The sequence below is a fragment of the Gallinula chloropus genome (assembly GCF_964237585.1).
Source record: "Gallinula chloropus genome assembly, chromosome: 3".
In the NCBI taxonomy this organism is placed as follows: Eukaryota; Metazoa; Chordata; class Aves; order Gruiformes; family Rallidae; genus Gallinula; species Gallinula chloropus.
Genome location: NC_140087.1, coordinates 14797250 through 14822219, shown reverse-complemented (window position 1 = coordinate 14822219; position 24970 = coordinate 14797250). Strand labels below are relative to the sequence as shown.

The following is a 24970-nucleotide window of genomic DNA, read 5'->3' as shown; positions in this document are numbered from 1 at the left end:
TCACAATGATAAATGAACTATTTTTTACTTATAATTATGTATATTTAGTTATGTAAAAATTAATGTTCGCTAATTTCCACACCATTTTGAAACTTTCCAGATGTCTGCTGCAACAATTATCATGAATTTGCAGATGTAAAAAAAAATCACTTCCCAACAGTTTAATTTTTCAATAAGCGCTTACCTACCAACATGTATTTTTCACATTTTGACATCTCAAGCCAGAATCAATTTTCACAGTTACCTAGATGCCAGTGAGCTTCTAAACTTTTATGTAACACAAGGCATATAATTACATTGAGTGGGTAACTTTTTGGTTACTTTTAAATTCTGTTTTTATGTGAAGATTTATAAAGTATAGAAAAATCTTCTGAATCCTTTGTTTCATTGGGTAACTCCTAATGTGTGTGTTGAACAAGTAAGTTGCACAGTTTATATGCCCGGTTATACATACGTATTCATGAACTTTCTGAGAAGTGATTAACACTTTAATTACTTTTCTGAGATTTCATTATCATGTTTCCACCTTTTCCCACAAGCATAATACAGTCTTTAGGTGGTCTTCATCCACTCATCTTCATCACTGTTTGCTGTGAACTCTAGCCCTTATCTTTCTGTTTTTGTTTACCAGCGACGCATGACTAGTCTCAGGCCTCTTGTAGCCTTGAGTTTTCTTGTTCTCAGAGATAGTCCTGCTAGAAAGCTTACAATGTGCTGGTACATACATTCCACGTATAAGTGCTGCAAAATACGTTACTGGTATCTACAAAAGTCTAGACAGTGTCTACTAGAGTCATTGCTGCATACTATGTTGTTGACACTCACAAAACTCCAGACAGTAAGATTGAGCCCTCTTTTCAGTCCCTTAAAATAAAAGCATGTTTTTTAGAGAAATAGCTTGCCTTTTTTCCTTTTCAATGCCCTTCAAAATTTTTAAAATTTTGTAAATATAAGAACTACTGCATTATCAAGCAAAGTTTCTTAGTAATTGCACTTGACCTCATCCCCCAGTACATTTTGTCCAGATGTCCTCAGTAGGATTCTTCTTGAAGCATTCCACTGACACATAACTATGCTTCATACAGTTGCTGTCTGGAATTACTGCTTTCCAGACCGTAGTCCTATCTCTATTTGTGACCTGTTCACTTCATTACTCAGTACTCAACCAGCCTTTGTATCATTGTATACTAGATTGCAGATCATTTATGACAATACTGGGACAAGGATCAATCCTTGAAAGATTGCTTAAGAAACACTCAATGACTCATGAGAGTTTCAAGTTTATTTATGGCTTAACATTTATCTATTGATGAAGTTTGTGTTAATATACTGCATGTACTGACTTTGTATAGTGCTACTTACATTTGCATGATTTTGTTTGAAATAAAGATTCAAGTGAAGGTAAGGTGTGCAAATGTAAATAGCAGTGTTATTAATAAGCACTGATTTTTGACTAGTAAAACTCATAAAAGTAGATTCCTGAGATTTATGATAGCAGCTGCTTTCTGTAATCAAGGATACCTTTTCTCCTTAGGGATAACTTTTGGTTAGTAGTGTTTTAGCAGCTTTACTATGAGGGTGGGGAGGCACTGCAAGAGGTTGCCCAAAGTGGTTGTGGAAGCCCCATCTCTGGAAGTGTTTAAGGCCTGGTTAGATGGGGCTTTGGGCAGCCTGGTCTAGTGAAGGTGTTCCTGCCCATGGCGAGGGGGTTGGAATGACATAAACTTTGAGGTCCCTTCCAACCCAAAGCATTCTATGATTCTATGATCTGTCCTCTTGCACATATCTAAATGAAATAATAAATATAAGAAATAAGAGGGCTTTAAATTGGTGTTACAAATTGCTTACTTGTAACTACCATTTATGCAGCTACTCTTCAGTGAAAGTTTTGGTAACTGCAATAAGTCTTTTCATCTATGAAGACATTATAAGAATGATACTCAGAATAATGAAATGAACCAAAAAATTCTGATATGGGAAGCACATGACTAGTTTGCTTTTGTAGCTCTGTATTTTTGTGCTTAATAAATACATTTCTGTTGGATAGAAAGCATATTACTGAATATTCATTTTGTAGCAATGCAAGGGATCAATATAAAATATTAAGACTCCTAGAACCTTTTCTTCTTCATGACCTTCTGTCTCTTTCCTTTTTTTTTAAAGTCTGGAAAATACTGCTTTCAAATCAAGCAATTCTCTAATTTTAATTGTTCCCATGTTTTTTTATACTGTTTTTTCCCTTTAACAGCTTTCTACAATAGTCTCTAGTGTACTGCCAGTTACGTAGTCTTGATCAATTCTCTCTGTAGTTTACTTTAATGCTCTTTTTTTTAAAGATAGCAGTCTTTCTTATATTTTTAATTCTGTCTTCTGAAATTTGGAATTTTCTCTTTTATATTGTAATCATTAATATCTTTACAACTGTGAGTACACTCTGCTGTTTTAGCAGTGGCTGAGGATGAATAATAATTATTCTAATAGTAAGTAAACTACAATTCAAAAAAGTAATTAACTTGTAAAGGAACTGTATGATCTTTTTTGTTTTTAATTGTGCATAATACATGTTCTAGGTAACCATCTGAAAAACAGTTCCTTGGTTTATCAGCAATTTATCAGCTCTATTATGAAAAGGTGCCAGGGTTCCCAGTACTTTGGTGTGGAAGTGTGTCTAGGTTCCAATTTCTGGTTCCATACCAGCCCAAAGTACCAGCTGAACATGTCTGTCAGATTTGTAGGGGGGAAACATTCCAGAAATAATAATAATAACAACAACAACAACAACAATATTGCTTGTATCTTTTTATAAGCATAGTATTGATATTACAAATCTTTTTCACAGTATTTTTTTATTCCATCTGCAGTGGAACTTCTACAATTAAAATTCTACATACTGAATATTCTATATTTTAAAAATTGCAGCAAAAAAGTTTACAAGTTCTTTAATAAGTTTTTCTTGTAATTTGATGCTCTTTAAGCTGACTTTGTTATGCCAGCTATCAAAATTCTTATTTATATCTTTTCTTCAGATTCTGAGTAGAAGTACTTAAATAGTTTTGTTCTTGTACCTGCTCTACTTTAGAACTTTTCAATTTTCATATTTATGAACATACATGCATGCTGTTTATTTATGGTAGTTGCAAACCAACTTGTGCATCTTATCATTTGTACAGGTTCATTTGCCGCCTTCTGCTGAAATAGAAGCTCCTTTTCTTTCCTTTATAACTTTTGCATGCTTTTCTGTATCTGCTTAGATCAAATCCTTGAAAAGTTCACAGTTGTGAAGCTTAATTTTTTCAAGAAATGTGTGAAAGTTATGAAAGGTGTGTGAAAATCTCAAATTTAGCATTTTTTGTTACTTTTGAAATGTGAAACTACTTTTTTTACTATACTTCCATAAAAAATGTATTTGAGTATTTTGGCAGAAGGAATAATTATAACAAATTTTCAAAAGAATTTAATTAAAATATAATATCCCCATGCTATATTTTATTTATAAATATGTTTTTTAAAATGTGTAGAAATATGATGCCATATAAATGCCATCTTATTTTCAATATAAAAACATAAAATCAAGCAAATCCCAAAGTTTTAGCACCTTTGGTTTTTTTTCTTCTTTCTGTACGTCATACTTCATTTTGCATACTTTCCTTTTCCTTTGAACCCAAAGGATGTTTAAATTGAGAGTTTTTAATGGCCTGTGTTTAAATGAACATAGATTTGTACTTCTATAATCTTTATCTTTTTTATGGTATATTTTGAGGAAACATACTTGATGCAGAATTTTCTCATACTATTGTACCATTCTCAAATGATTCAAGCAGTACTCACATTTTGAGATATTATTAATTCCATAATATTTGGTTCCTGCTGATTTAATAGCCCCCTCTCTAATACATCTATTTGAGTTTTTTGTACTGCTGTAAAATAGTTGAATTTGGTTTTTTTCTAGCAGAAAAACTCTAAACTTGAGGTTTTTCTATTTTTAGTTTACTCAGATGTGATAACTTTTTTTTCCTTTGGAAGCTAAAGGAATATACGATTCCTAACTTTTCAGATTTAGTACTCTTCTTGTCCCATTTTTATACACTACCCTGTCTTGATCAGCATGTCTCTAAATGTCTCTCCCGGACTTCTCATACCCACTTCAATATTCAGAGTCTGCACTCCTTGAACTTCATTTCACTCGTGCCTTAATTCCATTTGTCTATCTTCAGCTGCCAGTAGAGACTATAAACCAACCAATTCATAAAGATGTAGCAGAAATTTAAAGCAAAATAATGTGTTTCAGGAATTTATCCACTGAACAAGGTAAATTAGCTTGCTTTACAGTTTATGGCACTCAAAATGCGTAAGTTTTCAGTTGAAAATCAACCTCTTTATGAGATCTAGAATAATGTCTGTGTACTTCTAAAAACTTTTGGGGTCTATAGACTTTCAAGGTATCCATACATATGGTTGGCCTGTATTTCAAACATCAAAGTAAGTGATGGTTTTCAGAAAAACTGATGAGGTTTGAAGGGAGTCGTAGTATATGAATGAATGCAGTAGGATCAGCACAAGTTAAAGTTTGACTTCATAGAAAAAGGTCAATAAAGCTGGTTTTCTCCTGGATGGGTGCAAGCAGGAGGTAAGATGGCCATGTATTTATATCTCTGAATAACAAATAAGAAATACTTCCTTTATGTCCATGTTTACAGCATCGTCCCAAACAACTTATCTCAATTCTTTAGTGCTTCAATTCCCTTTTACTAAAATGTTAGTAATAAAAATATACTTATACATAGTGGCAAGGAAAAGATAATAACTCCAGGATTTGTACTTATGATCATCAGGGACCATCAGGTTAGGAAATGCTTGCTGTATTTTTTGTGTGTCTTGAGTTTGTGATTATTTTTTTGTTTGTTTTCCCCACAGCTTTTTGAAAATTTAAGATACTTCATAAGAATATAATGTTTTCTTTTCCATTATAGTAGGACCTAGTAATGTCTTTGATATTCTTCATGTATCATGAAGACAGTATGATTCCATTCAGCTAAACTATAAGTTAGTACAGTCTGCAGTGTTGCTAAAGTTCACATTCTGTTTTATTGAGTCAAGTGGTTTTGCTTTAAATAGGCATCACTGATATCTGTTTTGCTTTACTGGAGTGGAAACTTAGTACACATTCTTGGGATGCAGATAAGCTAATTTCAAGTCTGGTCAAGGTTAAGAGTGAATTGTGAGGGAATAAAGAAAACGGGGGTTTTTTAGGAGCCTGACAAAGTGAGGAGTGAAACTGCAGAAAAGAGAGTTCTTTAGGCTGTTATTTATCAAAGCATAGTTATGACTACTCTTTTCATGATCCAAAAAAGTCATACTAGGGAATCTTTCAGCAAATATCTTAAAAGAGGTGAAATGAAGTTGTTCATAATTAATTTCTCTAGTGGAGAAAGGCAACTTTGTCACTTTCTGTGTCTGGCCTTCATTTCTTCTAGAATATCATGGTTCAAATAACTAGTGAGATGTCTAATTGTTTTGATTGATTGTAACTAGTGAATTGCTTCACCTCTCCCACTTGAATTTTGACTGCCAACTGTGAAAGTCTATTGTGTATTCCTTACATCTGACTTAAATGCTAATTAGATATGGCAGCCTTTTAACACTAGTATCCCTGCTGAACAGAAGCTAATGATTAATATTCTCTGTTCTATGATGGCAGATTCTGAAAAACTCCAGGTTGTAAGTATTAATGAACAATCTATATGTTTAGTAACTATCCATATAGATTAAATTTAGAACAATTTGAAATGTATAATTTTTTCTTGTCATTTATACTAATATATTTGTTGTTGAAATATAATCCATCTCACAGGAATAGTTCAAGTACTCTTGTCCAAATCTGAAAAAATAAAAATAAAAATAGACCAAGCAACCAAATATAAAAAATTCTCTCCAAGCCTGCTTTTGTGTAGAGTAAGTGGGTTTTCGATGAAGTGTTAGTGGTACATCTTAAACACTAAAAGAAGTCATAAAAACTAGAATATGAATTCAACATGTAGGAACATAAGACAATATTTATATTGTGTGGGGAAGCTTTACATTTATGGTGCAATTTATATATTTCTGTGTATAGAAGTGAGTTGCTATGAGAAAATGAGTTGTTTACATTGATAGAGGCTTAGCACATGAAGTCAGAAGAACACATTTTGATCATTAAATCTGGCCTTTAATACAGTGCAACTGAAACTTGAATCCTCCTTCTAGTTTCTTCTTAAATCTATCCAATTTTTATCTTATTTTATTTTTGGACTTCAGAAAAATCTTTATATGGAATAAAGACTTTATATAATCTCTCTACCCCTTGATGTAATCTTTTTTGCATCCAGACGGGTGCTGCCCACTCTGAGGGTAACGTATGACAAATGACTGTCATCTTGTGATTATTTTGACTTTGCTGTCACTGAAAAAAATCACTGTGATTAAAGTTCACTGTACAGCCAAGAGGACATCACCTTATCAATAAGGCAAAATGTCTTTATTCATCAACAATATATCCAAACAGAAAGTTAAACAACAGTCATCTGTCACTTCGGGGTCATATAATTCTTGAATGAATTTCTGTAATATTTTTATATTACTCAAGAAATAATTTTTAAAGATTTATTTTCTATTTTCAGATATAATTTTTGTTCGATCTCCTACTTTACTGTTCCTTGTGACCACATTTTCACTTGCTGTATTTTTAGTTAGCGCATAATTTGCAGTAAATTTTCTCAGAAAAAAACCCATTTATTTGCATTTGCTAGTTTATCTGCATTCCCACTTTTAGTACTTATCTGTCTGGGGGGTGTGGGGACAAGGTGTTCTGTATCAATCTTCATTGAATATATTTTAGTCTTATGAGGCATTAAATGACTACTTGGATCTTGAAGCTTCGTAGCAAGTTTACCTGCTAATTAAATTAAGTAAAAAATTGTTCCCAAGAGGGGTCCTAAGTGTAATGGCTTTCTTAAAACTATGATTTTCATGATTGTTTCTCAAAGATTTCATCTAGAATGTCAAAATATACACCACATTCTTCAGTCCATTTTGACAAAATCTTTATCTGCACAAGATATCCTGCTTGTTCTTTACTGGTCACCCAGTACTTGTTATTGTGTGGGTGCCTAGAAAGGTTTTAAACCTTTGCTTTTCAGAAGGAAAAACTTGATATAAATTAAACTTTGGCAGGCCAGGTTTTAATGAATTTAAATGTGTGTAAATGTCACTGCAAAATTTCAGGTACCACTAAATCAAGAAGCTCAGGTTCTGCAGTCAAACATTCCTTAAATAGATAAGAAATATATAGGATTAATTTCTATGTATTATGAGAAATTTGAACCCCTTCTATTTTTGCTTTCAATTGCTCCATTATTTTGCAAATATTTACTTCAAGGCAGGTTTGGCCCTCTATCAGTTTACATGTGAAACAAGTAATACAATTTTGACAATTTTATTTAAATTAGAATTAACTTTAAATTCTTTAGTTATTCAGTTGTGAGTTGGATCTGATACAAAAAGTGCTTTCAATACTTTTGAGTTAGGCATTTTTATTTATTTATATAAGATAATTTCAGTATTGACTGTGTCAGCTATATATTTTGATCAGATTGATGTCTGTTGTGATTTAAAAAGTCTGATTTTTCTTTCTGTTTCATAGAAATGTGTAGTACCACTTAGTGATATGGAACAAATGGTGTGTCACCCTCTAATTTGTACTTTACAACACTGACCAAGAATCATTCTATTCATAAATGGCATATGTATCAGAAATAGAAGTATGCTAGCTAATTTGGTATTTCCTTAATGGTTGAAACAAGATATTTAACAAGTCTGAGAATGCTAGGTTTATCATCATGATTCTAATTGCTCTTATTTTTATTTAATCCTGGCAATTATTAATAAGATTTCATATTGGTTTTTCTACCTTGCATCCTCTCGAGACATGATTTTCTTCTTGTAATGTTTTGTACTGAACAAGTACTTCTTTCTAGTCAACTAGGTGCTAGTTAGCTGCTTTTGCAGGTAATTGATCTTCCTTGTGTTGAGATGAAGGTCTTAGATGTCTTTTTAACTAGGCATACAGGGACATTTCATAAAACAAGATCACTTTGTATGATATCGATCTTTAAGTCACTGGAATTGACTGTCTATCATTTACCTTCTTTTACTGGACTAGAATGATTTCCAAGAATAAAGCCCTACTCCCTTGTGATCCTCTTAAATCTGAGTTAAATTAATCTTAATTTAAAGACTACTAAGATATGGGATAACATTTCTGGAAAGATTCTGTATGTTATATAGTTGCCTTATATAGAATTTTTTCTTAGACAAAAGTTGTTCAAATTTGTTTTTTAATTTTTCCTCAGCATCCCTTTTCAAGTGTGTTGGACTTTCTTATTTTAGACTGAACAGTTGTTTACAAACATGTTGATACCATTTTTTATTTTCTTTCACCTGGTGTTTTTTAAAAGGTAGTTTTCCTCTGCCAGATCCAACTTTCACTCCGCACAAAGTGTCCCTGTAGACAGGAAAAAAAATAAAGTCACACAATGGTTGACAGTTACAACCACCGTTTCAGAACTAGTCATGATACATTTCTACATTTGAAAATAAAGTATCTTATTCCAACTTATTGCTTCCAAACTACAGCCAAGTGTCAAGAACAGAATCGAAGACCATACACAGCTTTGAAGGTATTATGTCCCTTTATTGTTATTAAGATGGTACTTAAATGAGAAGTTCAGAAGAGAAATTCTGCATACCCTAAAAATTCTGCTCTAGTACTCAAACACTTATTTTTGTGGTAGTCGAGCATTTAAGACAAACAAAGTGACTATCTGGCTCAGGTGCAATGTGGGTGCTTAGCACTTAAGATAATTTATTTACATTGTATTTCAAATTTCTAACCCCCCTGAATTGCTTTAAAAAATCTAAAAAAGGAGACTTATGTTGTTATACTATTTTCCAATGTGCTAGAGTTTTTGACAGTTTATATATTTCTGTATGCATAAAGTTAATTTTGTTGCTAACTTGATAGAAGGTTCACTACAAAGTTGGCAAATTTCACACATGAAGAGTAAGCTAAACTAGAAGCAAGATATGTTTTGTTGAAGAAAAGAGTTTCTTTTAACATGCAGTAACTCTTCCTTCAGTTTCTCTAATTTCAGGACAAGCATACTTGATAAAAATACATGGTAGAATCTCTTTACTATAGCCTAAGTTAATTCAGACTAGGCACACTTTCTGGAATCATCTCAGCATGAGGATTTATTTTGGAATCTTTTTCTTGGGCCACCTGTGTATAGACAGTGATTATTCAGTGGCTTTTGCTTCAAACTACTCATGTCATTCCAACCAATAATAAAGGTGCTAAGGAGAAGGTCTGGGGGTTGGTTTGTTTGGGGTTTTTTGGGAGGAGGGTAGATGTGGAAGGAGAGTATCAATTTCAGCTGAAACTGGTTTGATTTTAAAGAATACTTTTTTAAACATTCTGTAAATAAGTTTAATTAACTAATGCTGTGATGTGGTCTGGTGAATTTTAAGGGCCATGTTTTCAGGAAGGACAAAATAAAATTGTGGACAATATTAAAATGAGTATAAACCAGTTGCCAATATTTATGAATGACTCTAGTTTAAATGCTCTGTTTGCCTTATTGATTATAATTGTTCTAGTGAAAGATTTTGGTGGAAGTGACGTTCTACCAAGAAACAATGGTGATCATATATTTAATGTATGGACACTTTCCTCAGAGTATTTGGCAACCAGCTTTACAATAGTCCAAATTATAAATTTAAAACTTGAACAAATAAAGCAGGTAGGTAGATTCTTTGTATGGACTTGTCCAAAACGCATAAATACCATGTTCAGTGTTTGGAATGAATAATAAGAGCTATCACAGATGAAGCTGCAAAAAAATCTCACTTCCTGATAAACTGAAGATGAATCCTGTTGAAGCTAAGTAAGAAAATGCTTTACAAGGCAAGTAAAAAGTCTATAGAGAAAAGACTAATGGTTTGGATAGGGGAAGACTGTAAGTACAAGTAGTAAGAGCCATTAAGTAATGGTGTAATGTAAAGATTATGGAAGTATTAAGAGAGTATTAATAAACCACTGATCAGTCTTCTCAGCAAAAGCTTTTTTTCCTTTTAAAAAAGTTTTCACTAAATAATATTTACAAATTAAATAGTAGCATGAAGACTATTGTAGCTCCTATCCAAGCTGGTCAGAGTAAAGAATAACAAATGAGTATGGAGTTGGAGCTATGAATGCCAGGAAGTGTAAAAAAGCATTAGTAAAACAGATAAAGCAATTGAAGAGTACTGTAATAATTTTACAGGAAAGTAAGCAAGAGTATATGGGTGAGCTGGATTACTCAGTGAAAAAAATCCTGCTGGCTTTACTAATTAAAGGAGAGATAAAATTATAGATTGACAATTATACTACCTTCCTGGTATTGCAGATATTTAAATTCTGCCCCATATAAATCAGGGTTTCATAGAATAGAATATAGAAACACAACTGTTGTCAAGATACTTGTCAAGATTCCAGACACACTGGGGGATGTGATACACTCTAAATATCTCAACAATTTAGAGAAAAAATGTATAGGAACTGTGTACATAAGCATTCCAAGCATTCCAAACATTTCATAATGCAGTTACTTTTGGAAAATACAAATTTGAGTGGTTTTATATCTGAAATAGGGTTTTTTTACACCTTCAGAAATACGTTTTAGGATTCAAAGTGTAGCTAATATACTTTATCGAGTATTTAATCGCAGTTTAATATGGGATAATATATTTGAATTTACTACTGTTGATAAAGAGGTTCCAGACATGCATGTGGGTTGATGTAATCCCAATCACAACTACAGGGTGGGCAGAGAAAAGGACTTTGGGGTGTTGATCAACGACAAGCTCAACATGAACTGACAGTGTGTGCCAGCAGCTCAGAAGGCCAACCATGTCCCAGACTGCATCAAGAACAGCCTGACCAGCAGGTCAAGAGAGGTGATTCTGTCCCTCTACTTTGCTCTTGTGAGACCCCACCTGGAATACTGTCCCCAGCTCTGGGGTCCCCAGTACAGGAAAGATGCAGAGCTGTTGGAGTGAGTCCAGAGCAGGGCCGTGAAGAGGATTAAGGGACACCTCTCCTATGAAGACAGGCTGTGAGAATTGGGCTTGTTCAGTCTGCAGAAAACAGGGCTCTGGGGTGACCTAACTGAGGCATATCAATACTTAAAGGGGTCCTACAGGAAAGTGGGAGAGGAACTGTTCACCAGGGTGTGTAGTGATAGGACAAGGGGCAATGGCTTTAAGGTGAAAGAGGGTAGGTTAGACATTAGGAAGACATTCTTTACTATGAGGGTGGGGAGTCACTGGATCAGGTTGCCCAGAGAGGTTGTGGAAACCCCATTCCTGGAGGTATTTAAGGTCAGGTTAGATAGGGCTTTAAGCAACCTGGTCTAGTGAGGGTGTCCCTGCCCGTGTCAAACGGGTTAGAACTAGAAGATCTTTGAGGTCCCTTCCGACCCAAAACATTCTATGATTTTCAAAAATCTCCAAAACACAGAACCTCATAGATGAAATAGAAACTTTTTCAGTTTTTATTAATTAACTTCCTGGAAGGTGAATGCTCTTTTCACATCAGAACAGTTGCCATAGGCAGCTGGGGTTTTATTTGGCTTTTTAAAAAACTTTTTTAAAACAAGTTTAAGTGATTGAGCTTAGCTTTTTCTTATAGCAAAACAGTACAAATTCTTGGGTAACCTAGCATATGAATATAGTTACCAATATAAAGTCTCATAATTTCTAACTTTTTTTTTTTTTCCCAAAGCTTAAGACTATTTATTCCTGTACCCTCTTCAGGAAGGAGCATTTTTTGGTTCCTTTTTGGAACATCTTCCTATATGTTGAAGACTTCTATCACTTCCCTCACAGTATATTACTCCTTAAGTGAAACAACTTATATTCTTTCAGTCTTTCCTCATAGTATTTCATAGATGTATTATTTTTCTTCTCATCTGCAGTATTCAAAGTTGAATGGAATACAGCATATGAAACATTGTGTCAAAAATAGAAAATTATAGGATTATTTTGATGGGAAGGGACCACTGTAGGTCCTCCAGTCCCAACTCCTTCTCAAAGCAGATCAAAGTGGGTCAGTTTTTTGGGTTTATTTCCTCTCTCAGTTAATTTTTGAGTCTAGTAGGTGTTCTCCTATAATATCTGGAACTTGATTTTCTATATTTGCTAGCTAATCATTTCTTTTACTACTGAATTTCTACAATATGCTATTCATCTGGATTGTGAAAATATTAGTTCTGTTTGAATGTGTTGTGTTTTTTGGTTTTTTTTTAATTACACTTCTTTCTTCTGAAACTTACTATTTTGAATTCTGATCCTCCCCCTATGTAGAGTGAATACATATCCAATTAGCATCCTACCTGTTCAAGAATAAGTGGAAATATTGAACTGTGTCCTATAAAGGAATATCCCTTACTATGACTTTCCAGATTCAGAAGTGCATATTTCTGGACAGTCAATTTTTCTTAATATTTTTAGGAAGAAAAGGATGAATTTGCATTATGTGATTACTTCTTCCCTTCTCCATATTCTCTTAGCTTTAGGTTCCAATAAATGAAATGGTTTTATAATTTGCTAATAATTTTAAAAATTCCATTAGTCAGTCTACAATTTCGTAGTCCCCCTCTCTCCAATTTGTGAAGTTTTTCTTGGAGTTTGAATATAAGCCCTTTGCAGTCTCCTTGAAGTATCCATGAATTCCTAAAGGTAATTCCTATGGGATCTGAAATTGCTAAAACAAGTTCTGTGAATTCATATAGTCCAAACTTCTTCAAAATGCTTAAGGTTCAAGGAGTTACTGAAGTTATCTTTCCCTAATTTAGTAGAAACACTTCTGCATGTGTTTCTTGTGTTAATTTTGTACATTATTGGATCAGCATTAGACTTTTCAGAGAAAACAGGCACAGGAAAATCATCAAAATATTTCTAATGTCATTTCATGGTTTTCTCTTTCTGCTGGGCAACATATGAACTAGTTCCTAGAATTTCCTTTTATGATTGCTTCTAGAATGTCGCTTTTTATCCTTAATATCAATTACTAATGGTACTGTATTTTTTGCTTTGGCATTTATGCAGTTCTCTGTGCATATAAGATTTATGTTTATTTGCGTTTCTGTTTGTCCTTTAAATTCAGTTATATTTCACTTCCTCCATACTTCCTTTTCTCGGTTTCAATTCATTGAAGAATTCATGTTTGTGTCTTGTTTCTTTTTCTACATTTTCTGTGTTTTGTCTGTGCATAGTTTTTCCTTGGCCAGTAGTATGCTTTCCTTAGAGAACTCTCATTTCATCAAAAAACACTTTCCTTACAGTTGTTTTCTCTAGATTATTTCATATAAATTCTCTGAGTTTATTAACAACTATTTCATGTTACATTCCTTCTCATATTGTGATCATTATCATCATCATTAGTGATGTATTTTCCTAAAATATGTCTATGTCATGGTTCAGCCCTAGCCAGCAGCTGAGCACCATGCACCACTGTCTCACTACTCTCCTTCCTCCTCACAGTAGGATCAAAAGGAGAATAGGAAGGTAAAGAAGAAAGCCTCATGTGATGGGCTAAGGGCAATTTACTGGGACAGCAGAGAGAGAGGGGAAGAGCAACAACAGTACTTATAGCAGAATATACACAAATAGGTGTTAACACAAGACAATTTCAGACCTGACTAGACACTCAGCCTATCCTAGAGCTATATGGAGGTCCCCCTCCATAAGAAGCCCACTTTCATGGGGAGCATGACATTACATGGTACGGAAAACACCCTTAGCCAGCTTGGCACACCTGCCCTGACTCCTTCTGGAAATTAACTTCATCCTAGCTGAAACCAGGACAGGCTGTAACCTTAATTTCAATAGGAATATACAAAAATATAATCTCATTAGGGTCTTAAATCAGCAGTTGGCTTTATTAAAAAAAAAAAGGAAAAAAGAAAATCAACAGCAGGTGAGGTAAGATATACTGTAAACACACATTTTTAGAGCGAGATCTCCCTACCTCCTTATTTCCCACAAGACACCTCAAAATAGATGTTTACATCAGTAATGCTGACAAACCCCTATTAAAGCCATCAGATGCCTGTAGAAAGAAGTGCCTTTAACCCCAGTGAGTGCTGATATGGAGATTTAGTGCTGTATGAATTTTAAGTTACTCTGGAGAGTTTATCTGGATATTCCTTGAGACTTGTATTTGGTGTAGTAATTGCATCTAGTGCCGTTTTCTCATCTTCCTTGGTGCTTGTTTTTTATTCATGTAAATAAATGAAAAAAGCCTAAAATATTGAACTAAGACAGAGATGTTTAATTAACCTATCAAATACAACTTGACTATTGGTGCCATGCTATAGTCAAATAGTTTTTTGTCTTTTTCCCTGCAACTTTGCATTTGAGAAACAGATGTAAAAATCATATATTTTGGTAAATGTTGTTTCTTCCAATAATTATGAATATTCTGCCAATTAATTTATTTGCTCTTCTGTTTGCACATTACTTGATGCAAAACAAGTCACATTGCATTTTAAATTAAATATAAGAAGACAAATAAATCTAGTTTTCATGGAATGTACATCATGAAATTTGCTTTAAGATTTAATGTTTTCCTGATTTTGCTACGCTCTTTTAATTGGCAGCCTATAACTTGAGGCAACAGAACACTGATTTGTTCCTCCCTCTGTGGCTTTTCTATACTTTACCTAACAAAGCATTGAGAAAACAGTTAAAATATTTCTGTAAAGAAAAGGGTAAAACCTAATACTTAAAGCATTTTATTCATGTTTAGGGTTTTGATTATTTTCTTCAGTTGCCAAAGCACATTGGTTTTTCCATTACAAAAGGCCTACAATGTCGATCCAAACAATGTGTTTGATGTTCATATTTAATGTAAGTTTTTAAGGAACACATTTATATTAAGTATTTATATTAATTTCTTGAAGTTATGTCTATAGTGTTTATAGTGTCTTTTTTTCTTTTTTTTCAAATAAAAATGAGAAAGTAGGGTCTTCTGACTAGCTTCAGTTTGAAGATAAATAAAATATTTACATAGATATAATCAAATGGTAAAAGGATTTTAATTTTCATTTTAGTTCTTTTTACATGGTACAGTATCAAAACACCATACTAACTTAGGTTAAAAAGAAAACAAAGTTGTAGGGGCACTCATTATCCATTTTGTCTTTCCAATCTTTACAGGAAGAGCCATATGTTATGTTCAAGAAGTCTGACAAACCCTTGTATGGAAATGATCGATTTGAAGGTTATTGCATTGACCTCCTCAGGGAGCTGTCTACTATTCTTGGATTTTCCTATGAGATTAGACTGGTGGAGGATGGAAAATATGGAGCCCAGGAAGATGCCAGCGGACAGTGGAATGGAATGGTTCGTGAACTAATTGATCACGTAAGTTAACTTTTGGAACCTTCCTACTGTCCATTCAGATTTCAGTTCTGTCTATTCAGATTGTTAAAATTTTAATTGTAATGCCATTTTGTATTTGAATAATAGTATTTTGGAAAATGCAAATGTTTAATGAAGTAATGCAAGTAATTTCATATCAATAGTTTCTATAATGTAGAATTTGTTAAAGCAAGACTATTGTTCATCTCTGTTTTGCCTACAGGCAGTGTCTGTTTCTGCCAAACCAGTTTAGCTTTTCCATGGCATATGCCAAAGTCAAAACATTGAATAGATAGTATTCCGTTTATTTCTGAGAACAAATATATGAGTTTTCTGTGACAAAGCCTACATCTTCATTAACCGATTTTCCAGGTCTCTTCTGATAGTGGATCTGAGACTTTGTCTTAGAGAAATTTCTGTGTATGTATTGTAAACATAAAATATTTGATACACGTAAAGAAGAGGTACATCTTTCTTGAAACATTAACAATAAAGTGCAAGCCATAAGACAAAAATATCAACATGTACTGGAGCAGCAAGTTAATGCGACTTTTGTCAAAACAGATACTATTCTAAGTACTTGTAAATGGGTGAGCTAGGCATTAAGTTGTGTCCTTCAAAGCATGCTTTCCCAGCGAGTCATGTCAGTTGAATTCAGTCTCTTAGAAACATTTTAGTTAATTTGAACATGATGTCATAATCCACTTTTGCATTTTTTTGGGTGAATTGCTTAATACAGTGATGTTTGATATAATAAAGACAAAGTGTATTTTGCATGACACTTTAAAATAGGAAGAAAGGGAGACTATTTTATAGTTAATTCAAGCAAAACCTCCTAATGATGGCAGAAACTGCATGAAAAACTTGAAGAGAAACACTCACTAATCTTGTTTCAATTTGTTTAAAGATTTCAGCAGATGGGCAGAACATGTGCTAATCCAAATACTCATATTTACTAGAAGGGTTGTTATCTTTATGCTCTTCTAGTAAATAATAATCTGGTATTGCTCTTTCAACAGATGTTAATTATGCCTCAATTCACACTTTTAAGAATGTGTAGGAGTATTATATTTATTTTATCTCTAAAAGTGCGTATGTATTACACCTAGTGCACATACATAAGCAAGCAAACAGATATTTAGCTAGACTCTGTCCGTCTCTAAACGTGTATTTTCACACAGGTATAAATGCATAGACATGCATAGCCATTAGATTTGATGGTTGTTAGGTATTGTCATCAAATGGAACCAGTTTTCTGTGACTGGGAAAGATATTGTGGAAGTATTTCTTGTATCTACCTTCAGAAGCAACAAAAATACCATTTTAGTGATTATTCAGCCCTAAAGCTTTCTTGAGCGAGCACTAGTAGGGGTTCCTAAGCTTTTCACTAAGCTTATCTTGAAATAAAATGCCTTTGAAGAAGTTGCAGTATTAAGTATGTGGAACACAAGCTTTTCCAATCCATTCCTCTTGATAACACAGAATGGAACATGTATTTCTTTTTCCCTTCAATAACATGTAACTAAACTCTGATTTAAAATTATTTTGGCGTTTTAAATGATATTTATTTTGGACTTCAAAACCCGTTCAATAGGATGCTTAGTAAACCATGGAATATGTAGCCTTTTTCTTAATCTGGATCTAAACTCTACTAGTGTCTCTTAATTGCTAAAATTTTCCTTAATTTTTTCTCTGTTTTTATCTATTCTTATTTTTAATCTATCTGACTACATGCAATTTAATTATGAATCTGTGCCCTTTTTCTGTATAAATGTTAATGGTACCTTTTATTATCCACTCATGCTTCAGACATTACATCTGATGCACAAGAATTTAGAGAAGAATTCTAGTTACCACATTTTATGTATCTGTATAGTTAATACTTCACTTGGCTCATTGGCTTAGCTTTCCAATCTCTATTTTCATTTAGAGAATATTTAAAAAATATTGTTTGTATAATGTTATGTAATAAAATCACTTCCTTTTTTTCAAAAAAAAAAGGTTGAAATGATTCTTTCTTTGTTTTTCAACCTGAGTTTCTAATTAAAATATGCTACAAAAGTTGCCTTAGTACTTATATCTATTTGAAAAATATTTTTAGAATTTATTTGTATCTGCTTGTTCTATTTTAATCATCAGTCACTTAAGTTCAGAAAGAAAGGATACTAAAATATATATTTTTACAGAGGTAGTTTATTGCATTCATAATTTGAGGAAAATTAAATGGATAATTTCTAGATATTATGTATGTAGAAAGGAAGATGCACAATTTATATAAAGACAGAAAGGACCCAACAGAACCTAATTATTTAATAAACTGTTAAATTTTGCTTAGTTGTCTTACATAATTGTTTTGACTCAAAAGTGTAAGTGGAATTAAGATAATGTCATCTAAACTGAGCTCAGCGTATCTTGTCACTCAGGCTTGTAATTCTACAGTATGAACAGAGACTGAAACCTTTACATCGTACTTTGTGTATTTTCAGTCTCTTTTCCCATGGTTTACTCACATTTATTCTTTCTTTGACTGTTTTGTTCAGTGTTCACTTATGCCATCATCCTGATATTGATCTCCAAACTATGACTAGTTTCCTTTTGAACCAATGATAAATACTGAAACTGAAAAATGAGTTCAGTGTTTTTCCCTTTGACAACTGAGTGATAATGAATTCTTGTGGAAAAAACACACTTGTCTTTACAGCTACAAATGGAAGGAGGAAATATTCACTGGGACAGGCAATATGTAGATGGGATTTCACTATGAAAACATTGTAAATTGAATTTATCCAATTAAGCAGTCTGATTTCTTTACTATTTTTTTTTTAATTTGATAATTTACCCTCCACTAGTTTAATAGAGAACACTTTGTTAGGTTTTTGGTGAAGGGGGAGCTAAACTCCAGGTACCTCCATCCTTTATGGATGTATTCATCATAAACAAGTATTCCTTATATTGACTCGCTGGTTTTGGTTCAATAATTTTATTAAGGTTAGATTTATTGAAGTGTTTTAACTGAATTTTGGAGATTTGAGGCTGTTCTGTGATGCTAAAAGTTGTCATGACACAATTGTTATGTTGTAAAGTTATATAGTGTGAATGTGTAAATTACTTTCCCCTATAGCTAGTAGATACTCAAAAATGAAAATATATAATTTTGGGGTTTTTTTCTGTTAGACATACTACTTTACTGTTCCAAAATTACTTCAAAACTTTCTCAACATTGGTTTCTAAACCAGGCAAAAAATACTATTTTATAGTTTCCTACAGTCATATATTAAAGTGAAAAATCAATCCAGAATAATTAGTTGTTATTATATACTATTAAAAATAACCTTTATTTTTTTGTCTTTTATTTGAATGATTCTTCTACAGTACAAAGCTTATGCATTACAAATATACTTAAGGTTTGCAGATCTTTTATGATTCATAAATAGTTAGAGAGATGGTCCAACTTTTAGATCATGACTGTTCTTTTATTATGTCAGAATTAAATAGAAACTTCTCTTTGTATTTGAGAAGACTAGGCTTTTTAGCTTGGAGGAAGTGAAGATGTAACAGTTGGGCAATCAGAAAGTACTGCTTAATTTGAATTATCTTGAGACATAGCTTTCTATTTTACTTCAGTATCTTTTGAATTTTTTAAAATCAGTACTGTACTGATAAATGCTTACATGCAAAATGCTTACATTTAAAAATAGCAGTGGCCTTTTGGTCTCTCAAGAACAGAATACGTTCAAATGTTTGTATAATAAGTTTAAAATATTTCTGGAAACATATTCCTCCAATAACTTTTTACTTTTCTTCCCCCACCCCCAAGCTCTTTGTGTTACTGTGAAGTGAAAAAGGGTTCCAATAAACAGCCTATTGATTTTTGGTTGATTCCTTTCTGAGACCAAGAAAAATCTATATAAGTAACGGAATTTCTTCCATCTTTCTCTTTTTTACTTTTACATCACATTGCTTGGGCTCTCTCTCTCTTCATAGTTTCAGAAAGTCCTGCAGTACAAAACTTATAGGAAAGGCTAAGGAGATTCTATTACCTGTCTACTTAAGGAAAGATACAGTCCTCCTCCTTATAACTTTCTGACCATTGAGATTTTTCAATAAAATGCAAGACAGTTTAACCATGCCTCTTTCATTAGTGAAAATCAAAGAAAATTTGGCAGTAGAAGGGATTTAGGTTTAGGTTCAAATAATAAGCTTTTTTTTCAGGACCACTGATTAATTAACTGGAGGCAGGATATCAGTAGTGACTTTCGAAATGTGTTTTGCCTTACTAATCTGAATTTGGAAAATTCAGGACTTTGGCACAGTGGTTTATCTCTTTCTTTGTGGCCAATATTTATGTCAGTGAACTGTAATTAATTTCATATTTCTTTTAAAATATTACACATGTCACAGTTGAAACAGATATATCGATTGGGTAAGCATTAGGGAAAAAAAAGGGCTTGAAATATAAACCAAGTGGAGATTCTAAAAAAGAAGATTCCCCAGAGAAGCTGTAATATTATAATTTTAAATTCAGAGCTGGTTATTTCTCTTCTTTAACACATTTCCATTAATTAATAATAGATATTAATTACATGATCACATAATGATATATCAGAGAGTAAAAATAGATAGGAATATATCATAATGCAGAAGTGATTCTAACTCATTTCTGCAAAAATCTACCTTTTTTCTCTAACCTATCTTTTTCCATCTAAACCTGTATCTCAGACTTCTCTTAATGTTCATCTTGCTATCTTACTGTCAAATTCAGTTGAAAATCGCCAAACCTTATCTCATTATTTTTCACTTGTCTTTTTTTTAATCCTTCCTTCTTGTCACTGTTCCTAACACCAACATTCTCATAAAAGTTCAGGACCATAAAGGAGTCATTTTACATGTCTTCCTCTTTATTTCCATTTCCACAGAAACTGTATTCATATGTTGCCATGTCTTCCATAAATCTTGAAATTTTTTTTGTATTTATTTTATTTTATTTTCCACACAGTGAAATAACTCTCAAGGCAGACCTTTCTTTTCTATGTTTGCCTATAGCGGCAACCCTGTTTCTGTCTTCCCTGAAGTTTATGAAACCATTTCTTGAACTCCCTGTTCCTCCCTGGTATGACCTAACATAACTTTTTATACACCCGCTTTTCTCTTACTGTGCTTCATCAATGCAGCTGAACATGTGTTATTTCTATATCACTATTCCTGTTTGAACCATGAGACTATCATTAAGAGTGCTTGAAAGTTTATTCTTGTGTTTTGCAGAAACCATTAGTAACAGTTGTTCACAGTTCTCTCTGAAATGAATCATAAAATATTTTTTCATTAGAAATTCTTTTGGTATTTTTCAATCAATTAATGACAATGAATATCTCTTTGAAATTTGTTTTCTAGTTTCGGTACCCTATGGAGGAAGGAAATAGTATTTATTCAACATTTTAGTTAAAAGAAGTGATGATAATATTAGAACTTTAGGATAAGATATTGAGTTTAAGATCAGTCAATTTGTGGTCATAGTGGTCATGGTCCTTTTTGAGATTGGATAAAGACTACTTTTCATGGAACTTCTTGAAAACAATAAAACAATACTAGGACACAAGTTCTTTTATCACCTATCATAGGAATAATTTTCCCCCTGCTACTATGTCATGTCAGTGGTGAGATACCAGACAAATATATGTGTATTTTACATTTTCTCCTACTTGAATAAACAAGTAAAAAAAAAATCATGCCGTTCTCTCAGTCTTACTTCTCCATATTTCTGGTATCATTTTTAAGCTCCTTAAAATAGATACTACTCACAGTATATTAAATTACATTATAACATGTTAAGCACTGCATTTCACATTTCTTATGTGAAAAAGAATGAATTTCAGAATTCCACCAGCATCTGTTAAAGGAGTGTGCATCTTCTGTGAAAGCACAACACACATTTAATTGTGTAAAAAAAAAAAAACAACCCAAAACAAAACACCACCCTCCCCACTTCCCCCCCAGAAATTCAGTTACTGTTTGCTTAGTTCTCTGTTTTTCACAAAGATTGTTATTTGCACTCTTAAAAGGGGGAAATTTGGATGCATGTAATTCCAGTATTATATTTAGTAACACTTTAAAGTTTGACTTGTCAAAAAAATATATTTCTGCATTCTTGAGGCAGTAAAGATTTTGTTATTGTAACTATTTAAGTTGGTTTTGACTATTTCTTGTTTTTTGAAGGCCTTCTCTTTATTTAAATATACTAGCTATAGAAAACCAAAGTACAAAATATGAACTATTTTTAAAAAGATGTGTTTTGGGGTTCTTTTACAAATAAATTTTATATTAAAATTTGAAAATTATCTTCATTATTAAGAAAAAAAATGATATTCTGTATTCCCTTAAATCAAAGCTTTGTTGAGCACAGTGATTTTTGTTTAGCATTATATAACTCTAAGCCCTGGAAATTGTTGGAAGATTTTCATTATTCAGAGAATTGCTATCTTTGACTTCTGTCCATTAACATGTTAAATAATAGGGTCTTCTCTGCACATCAAATAATTTGCTGAGATAGTTAACATTATGGTAATCTTGTTAATTTGACTCATTAAAAAAAAACTAGGTTTATCTGTGAAAAGCATGGAATGTGAGAGGATAAACAATGAGGTAGTTTTATGAAACAAGAGTAGCTCATTTGTAACAGATGCCAAAGGAAGTTTTTGGCAATGCCTACCTTTACCCTCAGTGTAAACAAGTTATTAATAGTTGCAGATGTTCTCAAAGAGGACAGATTTTTTTACATGAACTCCTTTTAACAGCTACATTTTTAGAACCTATTTGATATCTTACATCAGACCTCTCAATATCAATTTAATCTTGAGTACAATCCCACAGATTGTATTGCTGCACCCCAGAGGGGAAGACAGGCTGCAAAAGACTAAATTCAACATTAAAATGCCTATATGAATGTTTTAGTAAAAGGTGTCTGGTGGAGCACTAGGTCTACGGGCTTCTGTTTTAGCCAAGAGACCTAGTGCAAACAATCATACCAGACTCCAAAGATAAACTTGACTTGCCTTCTAAAGCTGTGTCAGATGGACTAGTGAAGGTTAGATACTCCATGATCTCAAGCACATCTGCATAAAGCAACAGACGAGGCAGAGGACATCCAATCCTATTGAGCAGCGCATTTGAGGACAGGTTGGCTATACAAGGTATCTTTTACACAGTGGACACATTCAGGAATGCAAACCACTATTCTTCAACTTGGTCAGCTGAATTACTCTTTAAAACTCCATCAGCTGTATTGATTAGCCCTTCACTGCTATGGATTAAGCCAGTAGCCCACACACAAGTGTCTGGTGACAACTAAGCTTCCTTAAGATGTCCAAGACACATAGTGCTGGCAAATCTAAGAACTATGCGATACCCTTTTATTGATGGAGCAGCAACTAGATGCATGGGGGTATCTTATAGCATGTCAGCAGCTCTAATGCAATGCAGAAAAGGGCTAGAATAAGCGCTCAGGTGTCTGTCTTTTCATGATAGCTCACACTTAAGTCTTGCTTGAAGCAATTATGAGGCTGCATTCTGTCTTTATAAAATTATATTTATACTGTACTTGCCATAGTATTGTCCTTTAAAAAAAATAAAAATTACTGTCAGTAAATGTGTGTATATAAATTCCACTCTCAGTTAAGTATGCTACAACATACTGAAGTACGCTACAGGAGGACTAGAGGGTGTCTTAAGTAAATTTGCAGATGACACCGAATTGGGAGGAGCTGTTCACTCTGTCGAGGGTAGCAAAGCCTTACAAAGGGACCTGGGGAGATTAGGGAGCTGAGCAGAGCGAACACCAACAGCACGAAGTTTAACAAGGGCAAGTGCTGGTTTCTGCACCTGGGAAGGTGCAACCCTGTCTTTACATGATTTGGGGGATCAGATGCTGGAGGCCAGCCATGCTGAGAGAGATTTAGGGGTATTGGTTAACAACAAGTTAACCATGAGCCAGCAATGTGCCCAAGCAGCTGGGAGGTGGAGGGGACACCAAAGCACTCTTTACAACTAGCTGCGAGGAGAATGTAGAGAACTCCAGTCGCAAACCATAGGACAAGAGGAAATAGCTTAAAATTGCACCTGAGAGATTTAGGTGAGATAACAGGAAGAATTTCTTTACTGAAAGAAAAGTACTGGAGCAGGCTGCCCAGGGAAATGGTGGAGTCACCATCCCTGGAGGTATTTAAAAGGCCTGTAGATGTTGTCCTTGAGGCCATGGTCTAGAGGTGGACTAGGTAGGGTTAGGCTGTGGTTGTACTCGGTGATGTTAAAGTTCTCTTTCAACCTAAGTTATTCTATGATTCTATCACTTTTCCAGATGCTGATCCTTGTTTGTACAAGTAAACATATTTGCTGTCTCACTGAAATATGCTGGTTTCCAATTATTTATTTTCATTATCCCTGGCACCTACCATCTTTTTATTAGTAGCTGGAAAAAAATAAGGATTACCATGAGAAGCTGTAAGGTGAAAAACAGCTGTCTGAGATCCTTTTTATCCATTAAGAAATGCAACTGTAGTTTCACTAACAGTGCCTTCATAACAAGGTTTTTCCTGTACCTTTAAATATATCTTTTAACTTTTCTGGATAAAATGTGCCCTTAATCTGGTTATATAGTTGGATGAGATTTTTTTTTTATTGGGTTAACAGCATAATATAAATTACCTTACAAGTCTTCGTTTAAATTAATCTTATTGTTTCTTAGATAAAATATCATGGGGTTTGTACATTTTTACTTGAGAAGTAATCATATCTATTCATCATAAAAATGAAACAAATACCCCAACAACTCACGTGTACTGTAGTTTCACATTCAAAAATAGGCTTAATAAGGAGTATTTTTTTCCTTTTTTTTATGGTGAAAATACATGATTTCTGTTCATGGAACAATTTACATGATGCATAATATTACTTATCAACACAAACCAAAAAGTTGTGTTTCACACAGACAGAAGTTATGTTTGTTTCACAGACAAAAAAGTTATTTTTCATTTCCTATGACAAAGAGAATATTCAGGCTAATGAAAATATGTAGGAAAAATGGGAGAGAAATTAAATACTGCCATTCAAGGTGGCACAAATAAGTGTTTCACAGATCTTTAATGAATACTAAGAAGGAGTGAGTGATCATGTGAGTGTGGTAGGTAATGTACCAGTCTTATAGGCTTATGTCAAGGGAACATGAGTGTGACTCGAATCCACTTCCCTTCTTGTCAGACTCAAACCCAGCAGTGCACCAGGAGTTCTAGTAGGACTTAAACCCATACTTGTGCCTCAAGACTCTGCTGCTGACCAAGGGGAGAGATTTGGACAGAAAATTACAAAGGGTTTTTTTCTTAAACTCTGTGTGTGTAAGTCCTCAGGCTAATGCTCAGGGACCCTGATATTGAAGAACACAGAATTTACATAGATTACAATAAGGTCCTGCAGACTAACCAAA

The 24970-nt window shown here is 33.4% G+C and overlaps 1 protein-coding gene across 1 annotated transcript in view; it reads left to right on the top strand.

Moving 5' to 3' along the window:
- Positions 1-24970, top strand: part of GRIK2 (glutamate ionotropic receptor kainate type subunit 2) — a gene marked incomplete at both ends in the record, with an annotated part of 375780 nt that overhangs the window by 212812 nt on the left and 137998 nt on the right. Inside the window, one exon of the mRNA XM_084262244.1 lies at positions 15295-15501. Within this exon, the coding sequence (XP_084118370.1) occupies positions 15295-15501 (207 nt within the window). The remainder of the gene's footprint in view (positions 1-15294; positions 15502-24970) is intronic.